The sequence below is a fragment of the Oncorhynchus nerka genome, linkage group LG28, assembly GCF_034236695.1.
Source record: "Oncorhynchus nerka isolate Pitt River linkage group LG28, Oner_Uvic_2.0, whole genome shotgun sequence".
Classification (NCBI taxonomy): domain Eukaryota; kingdom Metazoa; phylum Chordata; class Actinopteri; order Salmoniformes; family Salmonidae; genus Oncorhynchus; species Oncorhynchus nerka.
Window position 1 is genome coordinate 72,460,472 of NC_088423.1, and position 19,330 is coordinate 72,479,801.

The 19,330-nt window shown below is 45.6% G+C and overlaps 1 protein-coding gene across 1 annotated transcript in view; it reads right to left on the reverse strand.

The window, feature by feature from the left end:
- The window catches only part of LOC115112750 (PH domain leucine-rich repeat-containing protein phosphatase 2-like), a 51,950-nt gene that overhangs the window by 30,315 nt on the left and 2,305 nt on the right, over positions 1–19,330 (reverse strand). Inside the window, exons 2-3 of the mRNA XM_065013081.1 lie at positions 17,349–17,629; positions 11,862–11,995 (exon numbers count right to left, since the gene is read on the reverse strand). Coding sequence (XP_064869153.1) covers positions 11,862–11,995; positions 17,349–17,629 — 415 coding nt within the window. The remainder of the gene's footprint in view (positions 1–11,861; positions 11,996–17,348; positions 17,630–19,330) is intronic.

Below are 19,330 nucleotides of genomic sequence, written 5' to 3' on the forward strand. Positions count from 1 at the left end.
CCAAAACATCACTGCTCTAGAGGAGATCTGCATGGAGGAATGGGCCAAAATACCAGCAACAGTGTGTGAAAACCTTGTGAAAACTTACAGAAAACGTTTGACCTCTGCCATTGCCAACAAAGGGGATCTAACAAAGTATTGAGATAAACTTTTGTTATTGACCAAATACTTATTTTCCACCATAATTTGCAAATAAATTCATTAAAATCCTACAAGGCGATTTTCTGGATTCTTTTTCCTAATTTTGTCATAGTTGAAGTGTACCTATGATAAAAATTACAGGCCTCTCTCATCTTTCTAAGTGGGAGAACTTGCACAATTGGTGGCTGACTAAATACTTTTTTTGCCCCACTGTACATCCCACCCATTCCCTGTAGAAACATTACGTTAATTAATACCATATGTTCTCAAAAGGGGTAGTGTTATTAAGAAACAAAGACAAGGAGAGGGCTAGACTCTGCCAGAACATGAAGTCACACTGATATCAACAGGTCACGATGATGTCACCTATGCATTAGTCAATGAATAGGACATCTCTTCCTGGAAGTGTTCTTATGTCAGCAGATCAACCCAGCCTATAGTCTCATTATCCTCCACATAGAGAGTTGATATCTCTAGAGCATGCTTAACATCTGCTATGACACACTGTAATAACGTATCAAAACCCATTTATTCGCTGGATGGAATCTAAAGATAGTTTGAAGGCTTTATAATCTATTGCTTCATCCATGGTAGAGATTAAAGGTGTGAGTGTCACTCCCTCTAACATCTGATCAGAGATCGCGGGGCTCTGCATGTCTAGGCTGCTGACAAGGTTGATCAAAACACCAGGTGATACAGGTGAGCATTCATTGGCTCAACTCAAGGTGTCCCTAGCGTTTGATCAGTCTCCCCTTTTCATTAACACACACACGACTTTGCGATTGTTCTCAGAGATGCTCTAACCCTGATCCATCAGTCAGGTTGATGAATGAGTCAGGCTTTTGTCACATTAAAACCCTCGTTTCAATCAAATTATGTAGCAGGGAGGTGAGGCTAGTGTTGCAGCCTGAGTATGCTGCTTCTGAAGGACACAAACAGCAGGCCTCCCCAGCAGGCCTCAAGTACACTCAGGTTAAAGTGTGGTCAAATAAGCTCAAAGGGCACACAGCTTTTTTTTTTCAATTTCCCTTGAAATAACAAGATCTGCGTTTTCCTTAATACCACCTCCCAGAGGCAGGCAGACATGTCCTCGCTCTCTCGGCCCTTTTCTTTCTTCTCTTGCACGTCAGTGGCAGCCAGGGATCAAAATGAAGTCAGGCTGATTGATTTTGTGCTGTCTGGAAAACCCATAATGAACAAGACAATGGCCTCTGACAGCAAACTGGGCCGCTGGCGCTGGCTGGGGATCAATAGTGGTTTCTGATCCCCGGGCTTCCCCTCTGTCAGAGACAAGAGGACCAGAGTACCTCAGCTCCAGCACAAAGGCACTCGGGGGCAAGGGCAGCCAGCCTTAGAAGGAGAGGGAGAGGGGAAGAGCAATCGAGAGGGAAAGAGGGATAAAGAGAGAGGGGGGAGAGCTGCATCATTGCCCTGTCCTCTATGTGTCTGTCTCAGTGAAGTAGAAGGAGGCTGACCTATCAAAGGCAGACTTGTAGCCCTGTAGGGGCTCCACATACAGCCAGGAAGACACGAGCAGACAGGACGCTCTCTCCCACTGGCCCCACAGCAAATCCACTACAAACAGCCACATTCCTCCCTCATCCACACACTCATTCCATTCTATCCCCAATGAACTGCTGCTTACCAGCCAACCCAAAATCTCTTCAACTCATCTCACCATCCAACTGAATTAAACACCTAATAATCACCTCCATGTTCTTTCCACCTCAATGTGAAATTATCCAAGAACACAGCACGCCAATAAGGCACGTCAATACAATCTCAGACTACTGGCTCAGTCCCACTTCGCATTGTCACCTCCACCATCACACTAACACAGGAAAAACACTGCTTCATTATTATAAATAGTGTGGATTCTGGTGCAGTGGGTTGTGAGAGAGGGAATGGTTGATAGTGTTTGTAGTTAGCGCACAGTGATGACCCAAGCTGGAACAACCCCCAGAAACACTACAGATGTAATCCCTCTCTGAACAATGGAGCCAGAGGGCCATACTGAAAACACCGCTTCTAACTAGAGTTAGCGTTTTCTACAGCAATAAGAAGAAAGTGAAAGTCACTCAATATTTGGGGGTTTGATTGCATTTTGAGAGACTGCAGCAGAATGTAGCTCAAGGACAAATCAGTGCTATTTTAAACGAAGTATAGCCCTAAAAAAAAACTTCAAATCAATTCTACTTCGAGATCTTCTGACTATCACGCAGGATGTCAACAAGCATTTCTAAATTGGACATCCCCCTGGACTCGACTCCAAATCTGAGAAGCGGGCCTCTGCACAGAGCAGCATTACGCTGAAATAATTGAACGCACAGAGACACTGAGCTGTGCTCTGCTCTCCCTGCTCTGGCCATGGAAAAATGTCACTCTCATTAACTGTAACATGGTTGTGTGTAAATACCCACAGTCTATACTGTTGCATTGCTACAGGGTGTTGGCAGGTACGTACTTTCATTATCATCTCATTCTATCAGAATGACGGGAATACAAGATCATTCTAAAGCAATAAGGCCTGAGGGGGGTGGCGTATGGCCAATATACCACAGCTTAGGGCTGTTTTTAAGCGCCACGCAACACAGAGTGCCTGGATACAGCCCTTAGCAGTGGCACAGTATATTGGCCATATACCACAAACCCACAAAGTGCCTTATTGCTATTATACACTGGTTACCAATGTATTTAGAGCAGTAAAAACACATGTTTTGTCATACCCGTGGTATGCGGTCTGATATACCACGGCTGTCAGCCAATCAGAATTCAGACCTCGAACCACCCCGTTTATAATTGATAATATAGACTCATTACATTCGCAGTATCTCAGATGGGGCCTCATCACCAATGGTAAGCAATTGTCACACATCTGAGAAAGGCACAACTTTTTTTCCTGTTGCATTAGGCTTTAATGTACAACCATTTACAACAGTCAGCACAGCTCAAACACCCAGCAAACAGACCTGAAACGTTCACAAAACATACAAATGATAATTTAAGATTGTTTATTCATTCTTTAACAGTGGTGCAGAACGCATACCACGGGTATGACAAAACATGTGTTTTTACTGCTCTAAATACATTGGTAACCAGTGTATAATAGCAATAAGGCACTTTGTGGGTTTGTGGTATATGGCCAATATACTGTGCCACTGCTAAGGGCTGTATCCCCCTCAGGCCTTATTGCTTTAGAATGATCTTGTATTCCCCGTCATTCTGATAGAATGAGATGATAATGAAAGTACGTACCTGCCAACACCCTGTAGCAATGCAACAGGGGTGGCAGGGTAGCCTAGTGGTTAGAGCGTTGGACTAGTAACCGGAAGGTTGCAAGTTTAAACCCCCGAGCTGACAAGGTACAAATCTGTCGTTCTGCCCCTGAACAGGCAGTTAACCCACTGTTCCTAGGCCGTCATTGAAAATAAGAATTTGTTCTTAACTGACTTGCCTTGTTAAATAAAGGTTAAAAAAATAAAAATAAATAAACGAAAGACAACCCCACTAATGTTTGCAGTGTGCCCCGGATCGGGAGAACACTGACACTTCAACTTCCTCTCCTAACACAACAATAACACTTTCTGACAATCACTCTCTCATTCAATCACAATGAAAACAAGTCTCAGCCATTCACGACAAACTGCTGCACCCAAAACAAACATGCATGCTTTCCCACCATGTCAGAGTTGCCAGGGAAACGATGAGTAACTTGGAATCAAAGTCTGCTCCAGCCTAGTACATCTGCACCATCTACACTCCCCTGCATATGTATTTGGATAGTGAAGCTATAACTTTTAGTTTGGCTCCATACTCCAGCATTTTGGATTTGAGATCACATTTTGTCATATGAGGCAACAGTACAGAATGTTACCTTTAATTTGAGGGTATTTTCATACAGATCTGGTTTTACTGTTTAGAAATGAAAGCAATCATGTGTCTAGTCCCCTCATTTGAAGGTGTCATAAGAATTTGGAAAAATGTACTTGTGTGTATTAAAGTAGTCAAAAGCTTAGTATTTGGTCCCATATTCCTAGCACGCAATGACTACATCACGCTAGATACGATACAATCTTGCTGGATGCATTTTCAGTTTGTTTTGATTGCGTTTCAGATTATGTTGTTCCCAATAGAAATGAATGGTAAATAGTGTTGTGTCATTTGAGTCTCTTAATGTAAATAAGAATACAATATGTTTCTATACACTTCTACATTAATGTGGATGCTACCATGATTATGGATAATTTTTTATTTTTATTTTACCTTTATTTAACCAGGCAAGTCAGTTAAGAACAAATTCTTATTTTCAATGACGGCCTAGGAACAGCGGGTTAACTGCTTTGTGGAATAATGATGAGTGAGAAAGTTGAAGGCACAAAGATCATACCCCCAAGACATGCTAAACTCTCATCATTACCATTAACAGGGGAGGTTAGCATTTTTGAGGGGTATGAGCCAAATTAAAAGTTTAAATTCAGTATAGAGCCTAATTAAAAGTTTTAGTTTCACTGTCCAAATAAATATGTAGGGGAGTGTTTAATTACCCTTCACCCCTGAGCAGGAGTCAGCCAATCCCACAGCAGTGATTTATGATATGGACCAATCTCATTGGTCATAAAATGTGTACAGATCTGGCAGAGCGGCACATGTTGTTTAACTCTGTTCTCTCTGAGGCTAGACTCCAGCAGCAGTTCCAATAGCAGCAGGGTGGGAGTCCTCGGCAGCAGGGGTAGAGAGAGGACATGCCTAATCACTAAACATAGTCCCACTTCCGCTGTTCAGACACTGCCAAGCCACAGGGACAGAGTGACAAGTGACAGATCGCAGTGTATGTCCTGGGTGAACCCCCCTCACACCCCTGCCCCTCAGCTCTAATGTCCCTGTCTCCTGTTGACGGTAGTCTTGGCGACAGTGGTCAAGTCTTACTTCAACGGTCACCAGATGGGCAGGGGAGTGAGGCAGGTCAAACTGTGTCCCCTATGGCTTTGAAACTACCATACAGAGACACAGAGTGAGCGAGAGAGTTAAAGGAGGTGGCAATGGGCCAAACGCATTCTATAGACCCAACACTTGCACATCAACTTTCCCTATGGAGTATCAGAACCTGAGAATCCCCCAAACCAGACCATGTTTCAACTGTCAGCCAGACATGACTCCAGACAGCCCCGTCCGTCCATCCAGACTGAACAACTGCTTTGATGTTGTCTCCAACAGGGAGAACTAGAAGAATATTGCATAGATTAGGTTAGCTTGCAGTGGGGGGGCCAGTGGAGGCAGAAACACAAGCTTACTGCAGCCCAGGATCAGAACAGCAGGCCATTTTTGGCAATAACATCAAATCAGAGCCGTGCAGGCCCCCTCTGTGACCTATTCTTACTGTGAGAAATGCAATTCATAAAGTCCTTAAGCTTGCTTCCATACTAGGGAAATCCAATGAAATGTCAAACTGCTTCAGCAGAATAATGCAGACAAGTCAGACAGGACAGAACTATGGGACAGGGGCAGTGCTTACTGGATACTGAACAATGGGAAGATAGAAAGTCCAGCGAGCATTTCCCGATATGCACATCTTCCCCATCCCTCTACGGTTCAGCAATAGGATGAGGGGTGATTTCCCAATAAAGATTGCAATGAAATAGACCAATCTAAACTGGCAGGATCCCCTCCAACTCCGAGACACCCAGCTCTTTAAGCCAGATATTGCGTGACTCAAGGCTGAGGTGCCAGTGTCTGACACTGGAAATCTCTAGCAGTTGATTGCTGACCCACATCTAGGATCTGCATATAATATTGAGAAGGTAGAGAGATGCAGAGATGCTGCTCCGTGGGGTGTAATATCTCTCATGAGTAGGAGCGCGCTTCCTCTCCTCCTGGTCGTGCCATCCCTCTCTTACCCCCTCCTCCTCTCCCTCCCTCTGTTATTCAGTTCATCAGTTAGCGAGACCAGGAAGTAGCGTACTGTAATCTCGCTCCTTCTGCTCCTCCAGGCACTGACCATTACAGATGGGTGAGTCTGTAATAGGGACCCAGAAGACCCCTGTGTGAGCAGCAGCCCAGTGACCTCTATGGCCTGGCTGCTGGACCCCCTACGGTTTGCTGTGGCCCCTGTCAGCGCAGCTTAGGGCCTCCACGCGGTTTACTTCATTTTCATTGGTATTTTTTTTATAAGATCCCGGCAGATCAATAACTCATTAGTTGACAAACTTGGTCAGCCCTCATATGATTAACTCCCCTCTGCTGAGACACTAAGGCTCCCAGGCTGGATGTGAGCTCCTGAGGTCCGCAGCAGAACCAGGTCCGGACCGGTCGAGGTGAAGCCAGACCCAGTGGACCAGCGCCAGGACTCACATGCCCCCTCAGAGGTGCAGCTGTACGCCCCCCCCAGGTCTCTGGAGCGTTGTTTTCATAGAGAGTGCTTTATTAAGTCAGCATTTATTCATGTTTACTCCCCCCTCCATGTTTGTTTTCATCTCATTGGAGCGCCACAGCAGGCTGTTGTGAGTGGGCAACAGGGCTGTGGTTTGGGGGGGGGGATTCGGAGATTAGTTTTCTGTATAAATAGAGCTTTGTGTATTTTAATAACTCACACAATGTTCCCTTATCAACACCTCTCTGACATGGAAAGAGAGAAGGAAGTCATAAACCTGTGCTTAGCAAAAAACCTTCAACACCCCTGCAGTGTGAATACCAACACATTTTAGAAAGGTGTGCACAGCAAAGCCCAGTGAATGCAGGATTCATGGTCACACTTTAATAGCAACACACTTTATTACGTATAAAGCTTAACTATTTAAGGGTGATAAGAGGTGCTTTGTCATGTGACAACTGATCACCCTTATTCCACCCTTTATATAGAATGACATATGCTTATAACTGATTTGTGAAGCCTTTATGCAGGCCTTAGAAAGGGTTTAAAAAGACTTCATTAAGCGTGAACATATTGACAAACCCTTCATATGACAGCTGTACTGTTTACAGCTGCGGCAGAGATCCCCTCATCAGCTTAATCAGGAGGTTAGGTTACCCCTGACAACGGCTGCCAGGCACCTGAGAAAGACATATGTACAGCACAGGGTTGTTATGGAGTTCTCCAACTAACACAGCCCATCTATTTCATCACCACTGTGTGGGTGGAGAGCTCTTTAACAACCCCTTAGATGTGTGGGTGGAAAGACTTGTTACCCCATGACTGTATGGGTTGAAAGTGGAGACATTTTACCATAGTTCTGTATGAGTCCTCATCTGATCCAATCCAGCCACCCTGCTAGCCTAGTTAGGATGCCAGGGTGCCAGTGTCTCCTGTGTTTTCCCACAAGCAGCTAATAAAAGGTGAAGGATCTCTCTCCCAGGGCTTGGCCAACCTCCGGGCCACAGGCCTGCTCTGCTCAGTAACACCACGGCACAGCACAGCCAGCTCTCACAGGACTGGGCCGAGCAGGGGAGAGACCAGCACTGTTCTGTTCCCACTGTAGCCTACACACCGTGACTGAGAATGAGGCCTGCAACGTGCTGGAGAGCTGACAGCCAGACAAACAGAGCTACAGCACGGAGAATATCAACCAGACAGACAAGAGGGGCATGCTTTATTCTCAATACAAAAAGGCACATTCACTTTAACTATAGTTTTAGTGTATTATAGTACGTAGTGACAGTACATGCACTGAAACAGCCTGAGTATGCTCAGAAATAAAGGTTCAATGAAAAGGATTTCTCTGGGAGGTATTGTGAATGGGACGGCAGGTAGCCTAGTGGTTAGAGTGGAGGGGCGGCAGGTAGCCTAGTGGTTAGAGTGGAGGGACGGCAGGTAGCCTAGTGGTTAGAGTGGAGGGACGGCAGGTAGCCTAGTGGTTAGAGTGGAGGGACGGCAGGTAGCCTAGTGGTTAGAGTGGAGGGACGGCAGGTAGCCTAGTGGTTAGAGTGGAGGGGCGGCAGGTAGCCTAGTGGTTAGAGTGGAGGGGCGGCAGGTAGCCTAGTGGTTAGAGTGGAGGGACGGCAGGTAGCCTAGTGGTTAGAGTGGAGGGGCGGCAGGTAGCCTAGTGGTTAGAGTGGAGGGACGGCAGGTAGCCTAGTGGTTAGAGTGGAGGGGCGGCAGGTAGCCTAGTGGTTAGAGTGGAGGGACGGCAGGTAGCCTAGTGGTTAGAGTGGAGGGGCGGCAGGTAGCCTAGTGGTTAGAGTGGAGGGGCGGCAGGTAGCCTAGTGGTTAGAGTGGAGGGACGGCAGGTAGCCTAGTGGTTAGAGAGTTTGGATATTGGCCCAACGGTTGCTATATTGAATCCACGAACTGAAAAGGTAAAAATCTGTTGTTCTGCCCCTGAACAAAGCAGTTATCCCATGGTTCCTAGGCCGTCATTGTAAATAAGAAATTGTTCTTAACTGACTTGCCTAGTTAAATAAAAGGTTAAATAAAAAATACAAAAAAATGCCTGAGCATGTCCAGTCAGTGGATGGGAAGAGAGGGGCTCCTTCACCATGTGTGACAGTGTGAGAAGGCTATGCTGGCCAGAGATGGTGGCCACGCTTTCTTCCCCTCTCGCTCCGTCATTCTCACCACAGCATGGGCGTGGCCACGGCCCCTGCCAATCAGATAGTGACACTGACTCAGCGCTGCACAGTGCTAGGCCCAGCCAGTCTCAGCACCAGCATGGTTATCAATAGGAGAGGCATTACAGAACATCAGGTCCTCGCTCCTCTTCCCCTTACAGCAAAGCCTATCAGGAATGATAAGATAATTATACCTGCCTCTACCACCCAGGATCACAAAGAGGGAGGAGTGTGAGACTCGAGGTGTGTGAGAGAGAAAGAGTGACTGAATGATATGGACACATCACACCATTGTAAATACATCTCCCAGTGTGTTAAAATGAACCAGCCACATCCATCCTGTATCTGGTGCCATACATCACAGTGACTCAGGGATAGTTAGTTACTGTTGGGGCTGTGACAGAGCAGTGACGCTGCCAGCCAGGCCCGCAGGTTGACGTTTATTGTCATGAGTCTTGTCCTGAGCGAGTTCAAACTGAGCGATTTCCCCTTTGCAGCTGGCCTAAGTCAAAATTGGTTATATTGTAAACATTCAGGAAACGAAAATGTGCTCTTTGGTCTTCATTTATGGTTTGGTTTAGGCATTAAGGTTAGCAGTGTGGTTACAGTTTGGTTTATAAATCAGATTTTATGACTTTGTGGCTGTGCCAGCTAGTGACCACTGCAGAGTTGCCTAAAGAACAAGATCCATTACAAAAACGCTAACCTGCGCCAGGCCCAGGGAAGAAGGATGGTCAGTCTGGGCCCTGAAGTATGGCTGTTTGGGCTAATGAAGGTTACCCACGCCCAGGGTTGCGTCTGACACAAATCCCTCACAGGGCTGAACCAGCAGCGGTCACTTAACCCCTTCCCAGAAGAGAAGGCGGCCACTCATGGGCCCTCATTTTGAGGATGTGGGATTGAACCGTTGTAGTAGCAACCCAAACCACAATACAAGCTGGTTCAAACAATGGAAACATTATTTAAAACAGACATCACCTCAGCACCAAAACTACAAATGTAGTTTGAGGACTTAGCAAGGTAACTTTGGTCAACTCGAGTAACTTGTAATAACCAGTACCACAAACATTGCTCACCTTTTAGCCAGGTGAATTTCTATGGCAACAAATCCTTCAGATCTAACCTGCACCGGGCAGGCTAACTACGAGTTAACTACATTGATCTTGAGTGTCTGAGCCGCGAGTTGAGGACCAATGACAGCAGATTCCCGCCCTCTCGCAAAGATTGCATCATCATCCAGTTAATTTGAGGAAGACAAACTGATTAAATATTTTATTAAATTAAATGTGTTGTGTGTTCAAAATAGTAATGTTACAATACCTATCACATTACACATTTAGTAATGACAAATGCATTGGAAACTTCATGCACAGTTAAACTTTTGTATGACCCAATACAACTATTTTATAATTGGAGGGAAAAGGTGCTTGTGCATTGATAACCACACCATAATAATAAAATAGAGACTGCACATCTAAAAGTCTAGTTTATATGATAGCCTGCTGAATTTGCAAGATACCTTTTCTTTCATTTTGATTTCGGCACAAATTAAAATGCGGGGCACCTCACGAGTGGTGTAGGGGTCTAATACCCTGACTAAACCGCTCGCGTCGCGTGCATCGCAAAATACATTTAGAAATCTATGTTATTCAATAATTGCGCGCGTCAACGAGCGTCTGCGTTGCCAAGGGCTAACACTGAACCCAAACCGGCTGCGAGCGTGCGCCATTGTGCATACATTTATTTTGTTCCCCTACACCAAACGCGATCACGACACGCAGGTTAAAATATCAAAACAAACTCTGAACCAATGGCACGATGGCGCACGCTCGCAGCCGGTTTGGGTTCAGTGTTAGGCACTGCGTGGCAGAGCTAGAGGCGTCACTACAGCCTAGGGTTCGATCCCGGGAGACCCATGAGGCAGCGCCCAGGTTAGGGGAGGGCTTGGCCGGCCAGATGTCCTTGTCCCATTGCACTCTAGCGAGTCCTTGTGGCGGGCAGGGCGTATGCACACTGACTTCGGTTGCCAGCTGTACGGTGTTCCCTCCGAGACATTAGCACGGCTGGCTTCCGGGTTAAGCGAGCAGTGTGTCAAGAAGCAGTGCGGCTTGGCTGGGTTGTTTTTCGGAGGATGCATGGCTCTCGACCGTCGCCTCTCTCTCGTCCGGGAGTTGCAGCGCTGGGACAAGACTAACTACCAATTTGATATCATGAAATTGGGGAGAAAAAAGGCCAAAATATATAAAGACAAAAATAAAAGTGGTACTGACTTGCCCATGGATTGACGTTTCAGCATTGTCTCAATGAAGGGTTCAGTTTTCAACTAGAGAAGAGCTAGAGTTAGCCGCAGGTGGACATTCACCGTTGTAGTACGGATGAAGCCTGAGCTGGAATGGAAAGCTAACTGAAGCTGGCTACCTTTAGAGTAGATCTAGCTTGCTTCGTAGTTTACCCCTCTGGCCCTGATAAACCAGTTTGATTCCTCTTAATGTGCTAGAATAATTGAGACTAGCTGAATACTGAAGCTAGGACAGTGTCTTCACTCACGTGTAGAGAGGCACAGACAGAGAAAGCATAATCCTTTAAGTGGAAAACATGAATTCTTATAAGTACAAAATGCTCCTCCAAAATCTCTGACAGATCTGTCAGCACGATCAGAGGCGTGTCTTGCTGCCTGTATGAAAGCTAAAGTACAACAAGCCTAGGCTGTTTGGCTCCTGCAAACAGACAGACAGTATGCAGACCCAGACATACAATATTAACAGATATGAATCATTTTCTTACCTATCAAAGCATGATAATACTAGAAAGAGTACCATTTCTCCCCAACGTGACAAAGACTGTTATATGCATAAAAAGATTATGCAAAAATAAACCCCAATCCAGGTGAGTGAAGCCTACTTCATTAAGTCAGGGTAGTGCTAACAGCCCTGCAGCCGGGAGAATAGTGGAAAAATACACACACCGTCACAAACACTCCGACACACACATGCTATAGATCAGAACGACAGGACCCATCCCAGAAGCTGACAGTTTAGATCAGCTGTAGAGCCAGGTCCATTGACAGGGCTCCAGGCCTAGTTCCAGCAGAGCTGGCTGAGCCCAGCCAGAGCCCAGTGAAGGAGAGCCCATCATGGCCTGCAGATGGCCGTAGACAGGCCCCCTGGGTCACTACTCACCACTGTAGAAGCGGATCATGCAGCTGAGGTCCGAGTTGGCCGCCTCTCTCTGAACCCGCAGAGGGTCCTGGTAGCCTATAGCAGCCAGGTAGTCATACACCATCTGGAGAGGGCACTCAGAGGGGTCCAGCCTCCTATAGGGACAGAAATAGAAACCATCAGGATATATGCCAATCACAGTCAATACCCTTAACAGGCACACATATTCTCCTCTACACATAAATAATTTGCGTATTGTTGCCTCCACGCTTGGAATCCAACCAAAGGGTCATAGTTCATCCACCATTTCTGGCACGCAAGCACACACACACACACTCACACGCAAGCAGAGACATTCCAATCCATCCTTCCCTGTGTTATGACAGGTAAGGTCCAGAGGAAAGCTGTCACGCCAATCAGCAGAGCTGGACACAGGTGATTCACTTTCAGACCAGGGAATTGACAAGACTCCTCTATCAAAACATTTACAGAGTCCAACTCTGTGCCGGATGTCAATCAAGCAGAGAGAGAAACTATCATCGCACCGGTATCAGGTCCTAAGTTCAAAGTCAGATATGGAGGAAGAACAGGGAGGAAGATCATTAATCATATGAAGCACCTGCTAATGACCAACATGCACTCTAATAACAATGGCTCATCTGAATAATGTGTCGGAATGGTATGGTGATGGAACCGCTTTCTTTTAACTCCCTGTTTGAGTCCTCTGCCTTATTGCCCGAATGAAATCCTCATCTCATTCCATGGCTAATCCTGTTAAGGGCCTCTCATGCTGCTATCAAACAGGTCTGCTGAGCCTGCAATCTGTGACCCCCAGCCTGTCATTGGCACGCCTTCAACACAACACCTCTGATCCGCACGTGCACACCAAGGATATCTGCTACAGAACCACTGAAGACTCCATGCACTCAAAATCTGTGAGGGTATTTTTCACAATGACCCACTGTCTATGGAAGCCCCAGCTTTGCCCAATAAAATTCATAATGTGCTGTAAATCAATAAGCCTCAGATTTTGCAACTCTTTGCGGCATACAGTGTGTGATTGTGTTACTTATTATAACGCATTATCATTCTAGAAGAAGTCATCATTGGCTCTCTCCTCCCCACCTCACTCCATACATTCTAAGAGACCCACCCTAGTCAGTACGCCTGTGATAGCAAACTCCCAGCGCAGGTCCTCTATGTACTGTAGTTTAGGATTACCATGATGCTAAGCCAGAAGTGACTAGTTTCCAGCCACAGCCCTTGTCACACCAGTGCGATGGTGAGGTGACACAGCGTCTGGTGGCTGCTGTGGCATTTCTCTGCCCATGCCCAAGGCCACACTCCCTCTGCCAGCGGGGTCTAACAATCAGGATCATGTCTGCTGATCACACACAGTCGTGGCCCCAGCACCTCACACAGGACTTAGACAGATCCTGGCAGGCTCGGAGGGATGACTGTCTGTACAGGACTGCCTGTCGACCATTCACACATGCTCTGAGAGCATGTACATTTATTCACAAATCCACTCCCCTCGTGGCCATGAGTACAGTAGGCTCCTTAATCTACAGTCACTTAATCTCTGTCAAAAGACACCAAAACGCTCCTTTCCTTCATTTGGGTGGCTAGATACATTCCCTTAATTTGTTGTGTACATGTCTCTTAAGACATTCTCCAGAACTTTGGCGAAGTATAAATATATATTTTAAACCTAGCGCTTTGCGCTAGATGTGTCAAAGTGTAGTTCATACATGCATAATCTATGAGTAGAATGACTGTTTTACATCAATTTGCTATACAAATCCCTAGTTTGAAGGGGGTTTTACTGGAAGCTGTGCAGCCCCATTTTCCCCAAATTTCCCCTCACGTATGGCCAGCCCCCTAACAATTAGAGTTCCAGCCAATGAGCTGAAGTTCCTCGCTGAAGTTCCTTTGAGTGACAGCTAGCAAGATGCACACACAGCAGAGTGAGAGCAATAACGTGATGCACATATCTACACATTTTCTGGGACCATTTTTGGCTTCTGAGCGCTACTTTCAGAAGTACTGACTAAAAAGTATACAAAAGTACAGGAAAATCTCTAACTATGGGCCTTGAAATTGTAATAACAAGAATACAACAAACACTACTCAAATCTGAGGGTACATGAAATTACCCAGTGTTGACATTTCCACCAGGCAGCACAGTTATCCAACAGTCCTTAGGGTGTGGGAGGAGACAACATGGCACTACTGAGATAAATCGGACATTGTATCACCTATATGTGAAATGACTTTGATCAGAGTTCCCTTAAGGGGAGAGAGGAGAAGCCTAGGTGGTTACAGGACCAAACCTGAGAGGGTTTCAGGCTCAAAAAAAGAAAGAGAGACATGCCCGTGCTGACCCAGTCTTTTCAGAAAAGCACTTTACCAGCATAGTGCTAAACTGCCAGTGCATATCCAGCTGTATTAATAGAATGTAGAAATGTAATTCAGGTGGTAGAGGCCTCCAGCTGTATTAATAGATTATAGAAATGTAATTCAGGTGGTAGAGGGCTCCAGCTGTATTAATAGATTGTAGAAATGTAATTCAGGTGGTAGAGGGCTCCAGCTGGTAAAAATCAATATCATAGGGGGAGGTAAAGCGCATCCTGCAACAAGGTGTGTAATTCACTACAAAACTCAGTCATGTTATGCGTTATTTTTCTTCTGCACAACATGACCCATTTAGTGCATCCTGCAGTGCTCAGCGTTCAACCAAAAATAGTCTTACCGGGAGTAAAATGCATTCCCTTGCCTGACCAAAAAAGCCAAGAGGAGAGCAAGTGGGTGTAACCAGATTATAGCCTGTCTGAGGCATCATCATGACGAGTTATTCTGGAAAAGTGCTGTCATAAACAGCTGTCAAGTCACTGTCTGTCTGAATACCCGTACTTGTGTTCTAAATATTAGGTGTTTTGGGTATGCAAAAAAAATGCAGTTTTATAATGCATGCATTTAAAAAAATGTTTTATGCTTTGAAATGCCAGGATGTCATTCTCATTTTGTCTTTTCCTCTAGTAGAATTCGCTGCGCACTATAGAGGAAGAGAATGGTCTTCGAAATGTCATTGTTTTTGAAAGAAAATATATATTTTTGTCCAATAAAATAACATCAAATTGATCAGAAATACAATAAACATAATTGATAAAAAATTATAATAAAATACAAACAATTGCGAAAGGGTTTTCTAATAATCAATTAGCCTTTTAAAATTATAAACTTGGATTAGCTAACACAACGTACCATTGGAACACAGGAGTGATGGTTGCTGATAATGGGCCTCTGTACACCTATGTAGATATATTCCATAAAAATGTTATTTTTTTAAAAGTTTTTTTTATTTTTTAAATCAGCAGTTTCCTGCTACAATAGTAATTTACAAAAATGTACTGTATTTTTGATCAATTTTATGTTATTTTAAATGGATAAAAAAAAGTGCTTTTCTTTCAAAAACAGGGACATTTCGAAGTGACCCCAAACTTTTGAACGGTAGTGTAGGTTAGTCAAAGTCTAGACCTTTGAGACTGCTCCTGTTCTAGACAGGCAGCAGAGTTCTCATAAGCACTCAAGAAAACAGAGTACAAACCTGACCCAATGTGTAAAAATAGAATGGAGGAATTGGCAGTGCCAGAATGAGGTAACAAAGCTACAACAGTATGAAAAGGTTTGAGACTGATCAGGCTTTGAGACTAGGTGAATAAAGCACAAAGATGTGACATTGAACATGAATGGGATTACTTAGATTTGGAATTTAACACACTGTCTAGCAATAAATAGAACCAATGACACTATGAGAATGCCATCTTTCTAACATATTCAAGAGTTGTGAACATAACACCGTGGTACTAGACGTGAGTGAGAGAGGAGAGTTGTGAACATAACACAGTGGTACTAGACGTGAGTGGGAGAGGAGAGTTGTGAACATAACACCGTGGTACTAGACGTGAGTGGGAGAGGAGAGTTGTGAACATAACACCGTGGTACTAGACGTGAGTGGGAGAGGAGAGTTGTGAACATAACACCGTGGTACTAGACGTGAGTGGGAGAGGAGAGTTGTGAACATAACACCGTGGTACTAGACGTGAGTGGGAGAGGAGAGTTGTGAACATAACACCGTGGTACTAGACGTGAGTGGGAGAGGAGAGTTGTGAACATAACACCGTGGTACTAGACGTGAGTGGGAGAGGAGAGTTGTGAACATAACACCGTGGTACTAGACGTGAGTGGGAGAGGAGAGTTGTGAACATAACACCGTGGTACTAGACGTGAGTGGGAGAGGAGAGTTGTGAACATAAGACCGTGGTACTAGACGTGAGTGGGAGAGGAGAGTTGTGAACATAAGACCGTGGTACTAGACGTCAGTGGGAGAGGAGAGTTGTAAACATAACACCGTGGTACTAGACGTCAGTGGGAGAGGAGAGTTGTGAACATAACACCGTGGTACTAGACGTTAGTGGGAGAGGAGAGTTGTGAACATAACACTGTGGTACTAGACGTCAGTGGGAGAGGAGAGTTGTGAACATAAGACCGTGGTACTAGACGTCAGTGGGAGAGGAGAGTTGTAAACATAACACTGTGGTACTAGACGTCAGTGGGAGAGGAGAGTTGTGAACATAACACCGTGGTACTAGACGTTAGTGGGAGAGGAGAGTTGTGAACATAACACTGTGGTACTAGACGTCAGTGGGAGAGGAGAGTTGTGAACATAACACCGTGGTACTAGACGTTAGTGGGAGAGGAGAGTTGTGAACATAACACCGTGGTACTAGACGTTAGTGGGAGAGGAGAGTTGTGAACATAACACCGTGGTACTAGACGTTAGTGGGAGAGGAGAGTTGTGAACATAACACCGTGGTACTAGACGTCAGTGGGAGAGGAGAGTTGTGAACATAAGACCGTGGTACTAGACGTCAGTGGGAGAGGAGAGTTGTAAACATAACACCGTGGTACTAGACGTCAGTGGGAGAGGAGAGTTGTGAACATAACACCGTGGTACTAGACGTTAGTGGGAGAGGAGAGTTGTGAAACATAACACTGTGGTACTAGACGTCAGTGGGAGAGGAGAGTTGTGAACATAACACTGTGGTACTAGACGTTAGTGGGAGAGGAGAGTTGTGAACATAACACCGTGGTACTAGACGTTAGTGGGAGAGGAGAGTTGTGAAGACGTTAGTGGGAGAGGAGAGTTGTGAACATAACACCGTGGTACTAGACGTTAGTGGGAGAGGAGAGTTGTGAACATAACACTGTGGTACTAGACGTCAGTGGGAGAGGAGAGTTGTGAACATAACACCGTGGTACTAGACGTCAGTGGGAGAGGAGAGTTGTGAACATAACACCGTGGTACTAGACGTTAGTGGGAGAGGAGAGTTGTGAACATAACACCGTGGTACTAGACGTGAGTGTCAGTGGGAGAGGAGAGTTGTGAACATAACACCATGGTACTAGACGTGAGTGGGAGAGGAGAGTTGTGGTGGTGAGTATTACCTGAGCAGGTCTCCATGGAGCTGCAGGTATAGTCCCTCTACTTCTCTCTGGGCACACAGCTCCTCCACCGTGGTAGTGGTGGAGCATAGCACCAGCCGCAGGTCTGCCTGGAGGGTGGAGGAGGCCTGTGGGCCCGAGGCTGGGGGCTGGGGGTCAACTGTTCCCCCGTACAGACACACACAGCCCCGCTGGGCATCCCCCTTCAGCCAGTCCCGCTCCCGCGATCCAAAGCGGGTCTTCCTGGTAACACAGCCTCTGCTCCCATTCCTCTTCATGTTCCGCTGGAGAAACAGAAACATTAGATGAAAAGACCACCACCACCGATACACTGTAAATGTATTGGGCATGTAAGAGAAGAGTACTTTACATGGTCTTCTACGGTAGTTAATGATAACTCGTCCTTTATTCAGAACAGGGCTGCTGCAAGACATCTCAAGCTGCATCATGTTCCAACACATCCAGAGGACAAATTCAATTGAGTCAATTTGTCAGGTTGGCAAAACTGAAAGTTCAGATTAGATTACCTGCAAACTGTTCATGGGCGTTGGTGACCTTAAAATGGGATCCTTGCTAAATCTGAGACCCCAACCCAGAATGACATGTATAGCCTGTGTCAGAATCACTGGCCTTGTTTTCAAATCTGGAGAAGCTCGGAACAAATATTTACACAAGGTAAGAACAGCCAGGACGGTGCTGTGTGAACTAGACCCTGGTTTTTGAGTCTAGTGGCCAGGCATCAGGTCATTAGTTAGACACTGATGAAGTCATCCTCCCACGATGCCGTGCATCTCCACAGCCGCCCGGCACAGGGAGGCAGTTGCTGGCATCCACACTGCACCGCAGCACACACACAGTCAACAGAGGAGACAGCAGGGCCCCGACTTGCATCTATTCAGCACAACAGCGCCAAAGACGCACACAACAGGCCTCAATGTGCAATGACAACACACACCTCACTGGGTGACAGGCAACATATGCACACACTCACCCAAAAATAGAGAACCTCACTATGTGCAATGACAACACACACATGTCAATGGCGACAGGCAACAAAGGCACACACCATAGGTCTCTATGTGTGAGTCAACAAGACGGGAAAACTCATTCACAGAGAGGCTGCCACGACCCTGAGCATTGACCATTGGCCCAGACAGTCATTGCCGTCATTTCACTCCATGGCCACTACAACTGTCCAAGGCCAGAGAGGGCAAAGATCAAATCTGTCAAACGAAGCTCAAACAACTCAGAGTAAATCAGAAGATCAATTAACAAACAATGTTCAGACATGTCAAACAGGGATAAACATACAGTGCATTCATTAAGTATTCAGACCCCTTGACTTTACACATTTTGTTATGTTACAGCCTTATTCTAAAATACAGCCTCTACACACACACACACACACACACCACCCCAAAAATCACAACAATCATTTTTTGTAAATTTATTAAAAATAAAAAATACAAATACCATATTTTACATAACATTCAGACCCTTTGCTGAGACTTGAAATTGAGCTCAGGTGCATCCTGTTTCCATTGATCATCCTTGAGATATTTCTACATCTTGATTGGAGTCCACTTGTGTGCCTTTCCAAATCATTAATTTATCACCTGTCTATATAATGTCCCACAGTTGACAATGCATGTCAGAGCAAAAACCAAGCCATGTGGTCCAAGGAATTGTCCATAGAGCTCCAAGACAGGATTGTGTCAAGGCACAGATCTGGAGAAAGGTACAAAAACAATTCTGCAGGACTGAAGGTCCCCAAGGACATAGTGGCCTCCATCATTCTTAAATGGAGCCATGGAACCACCTAGAGTAGACTGTTCCTAGAGCTGTCTGCCCGGCCAAACTGAGCAATCGGGGGAGAAGAGCCTTGGTCAGGGAGGTGACCAAGTACCCAATGGTCAATGACAGAGCTCCAGAGTTCCTCTGTGGAGATGGGAGAACCTTCCAGAAGGTCAACCATCTCAGCAGCA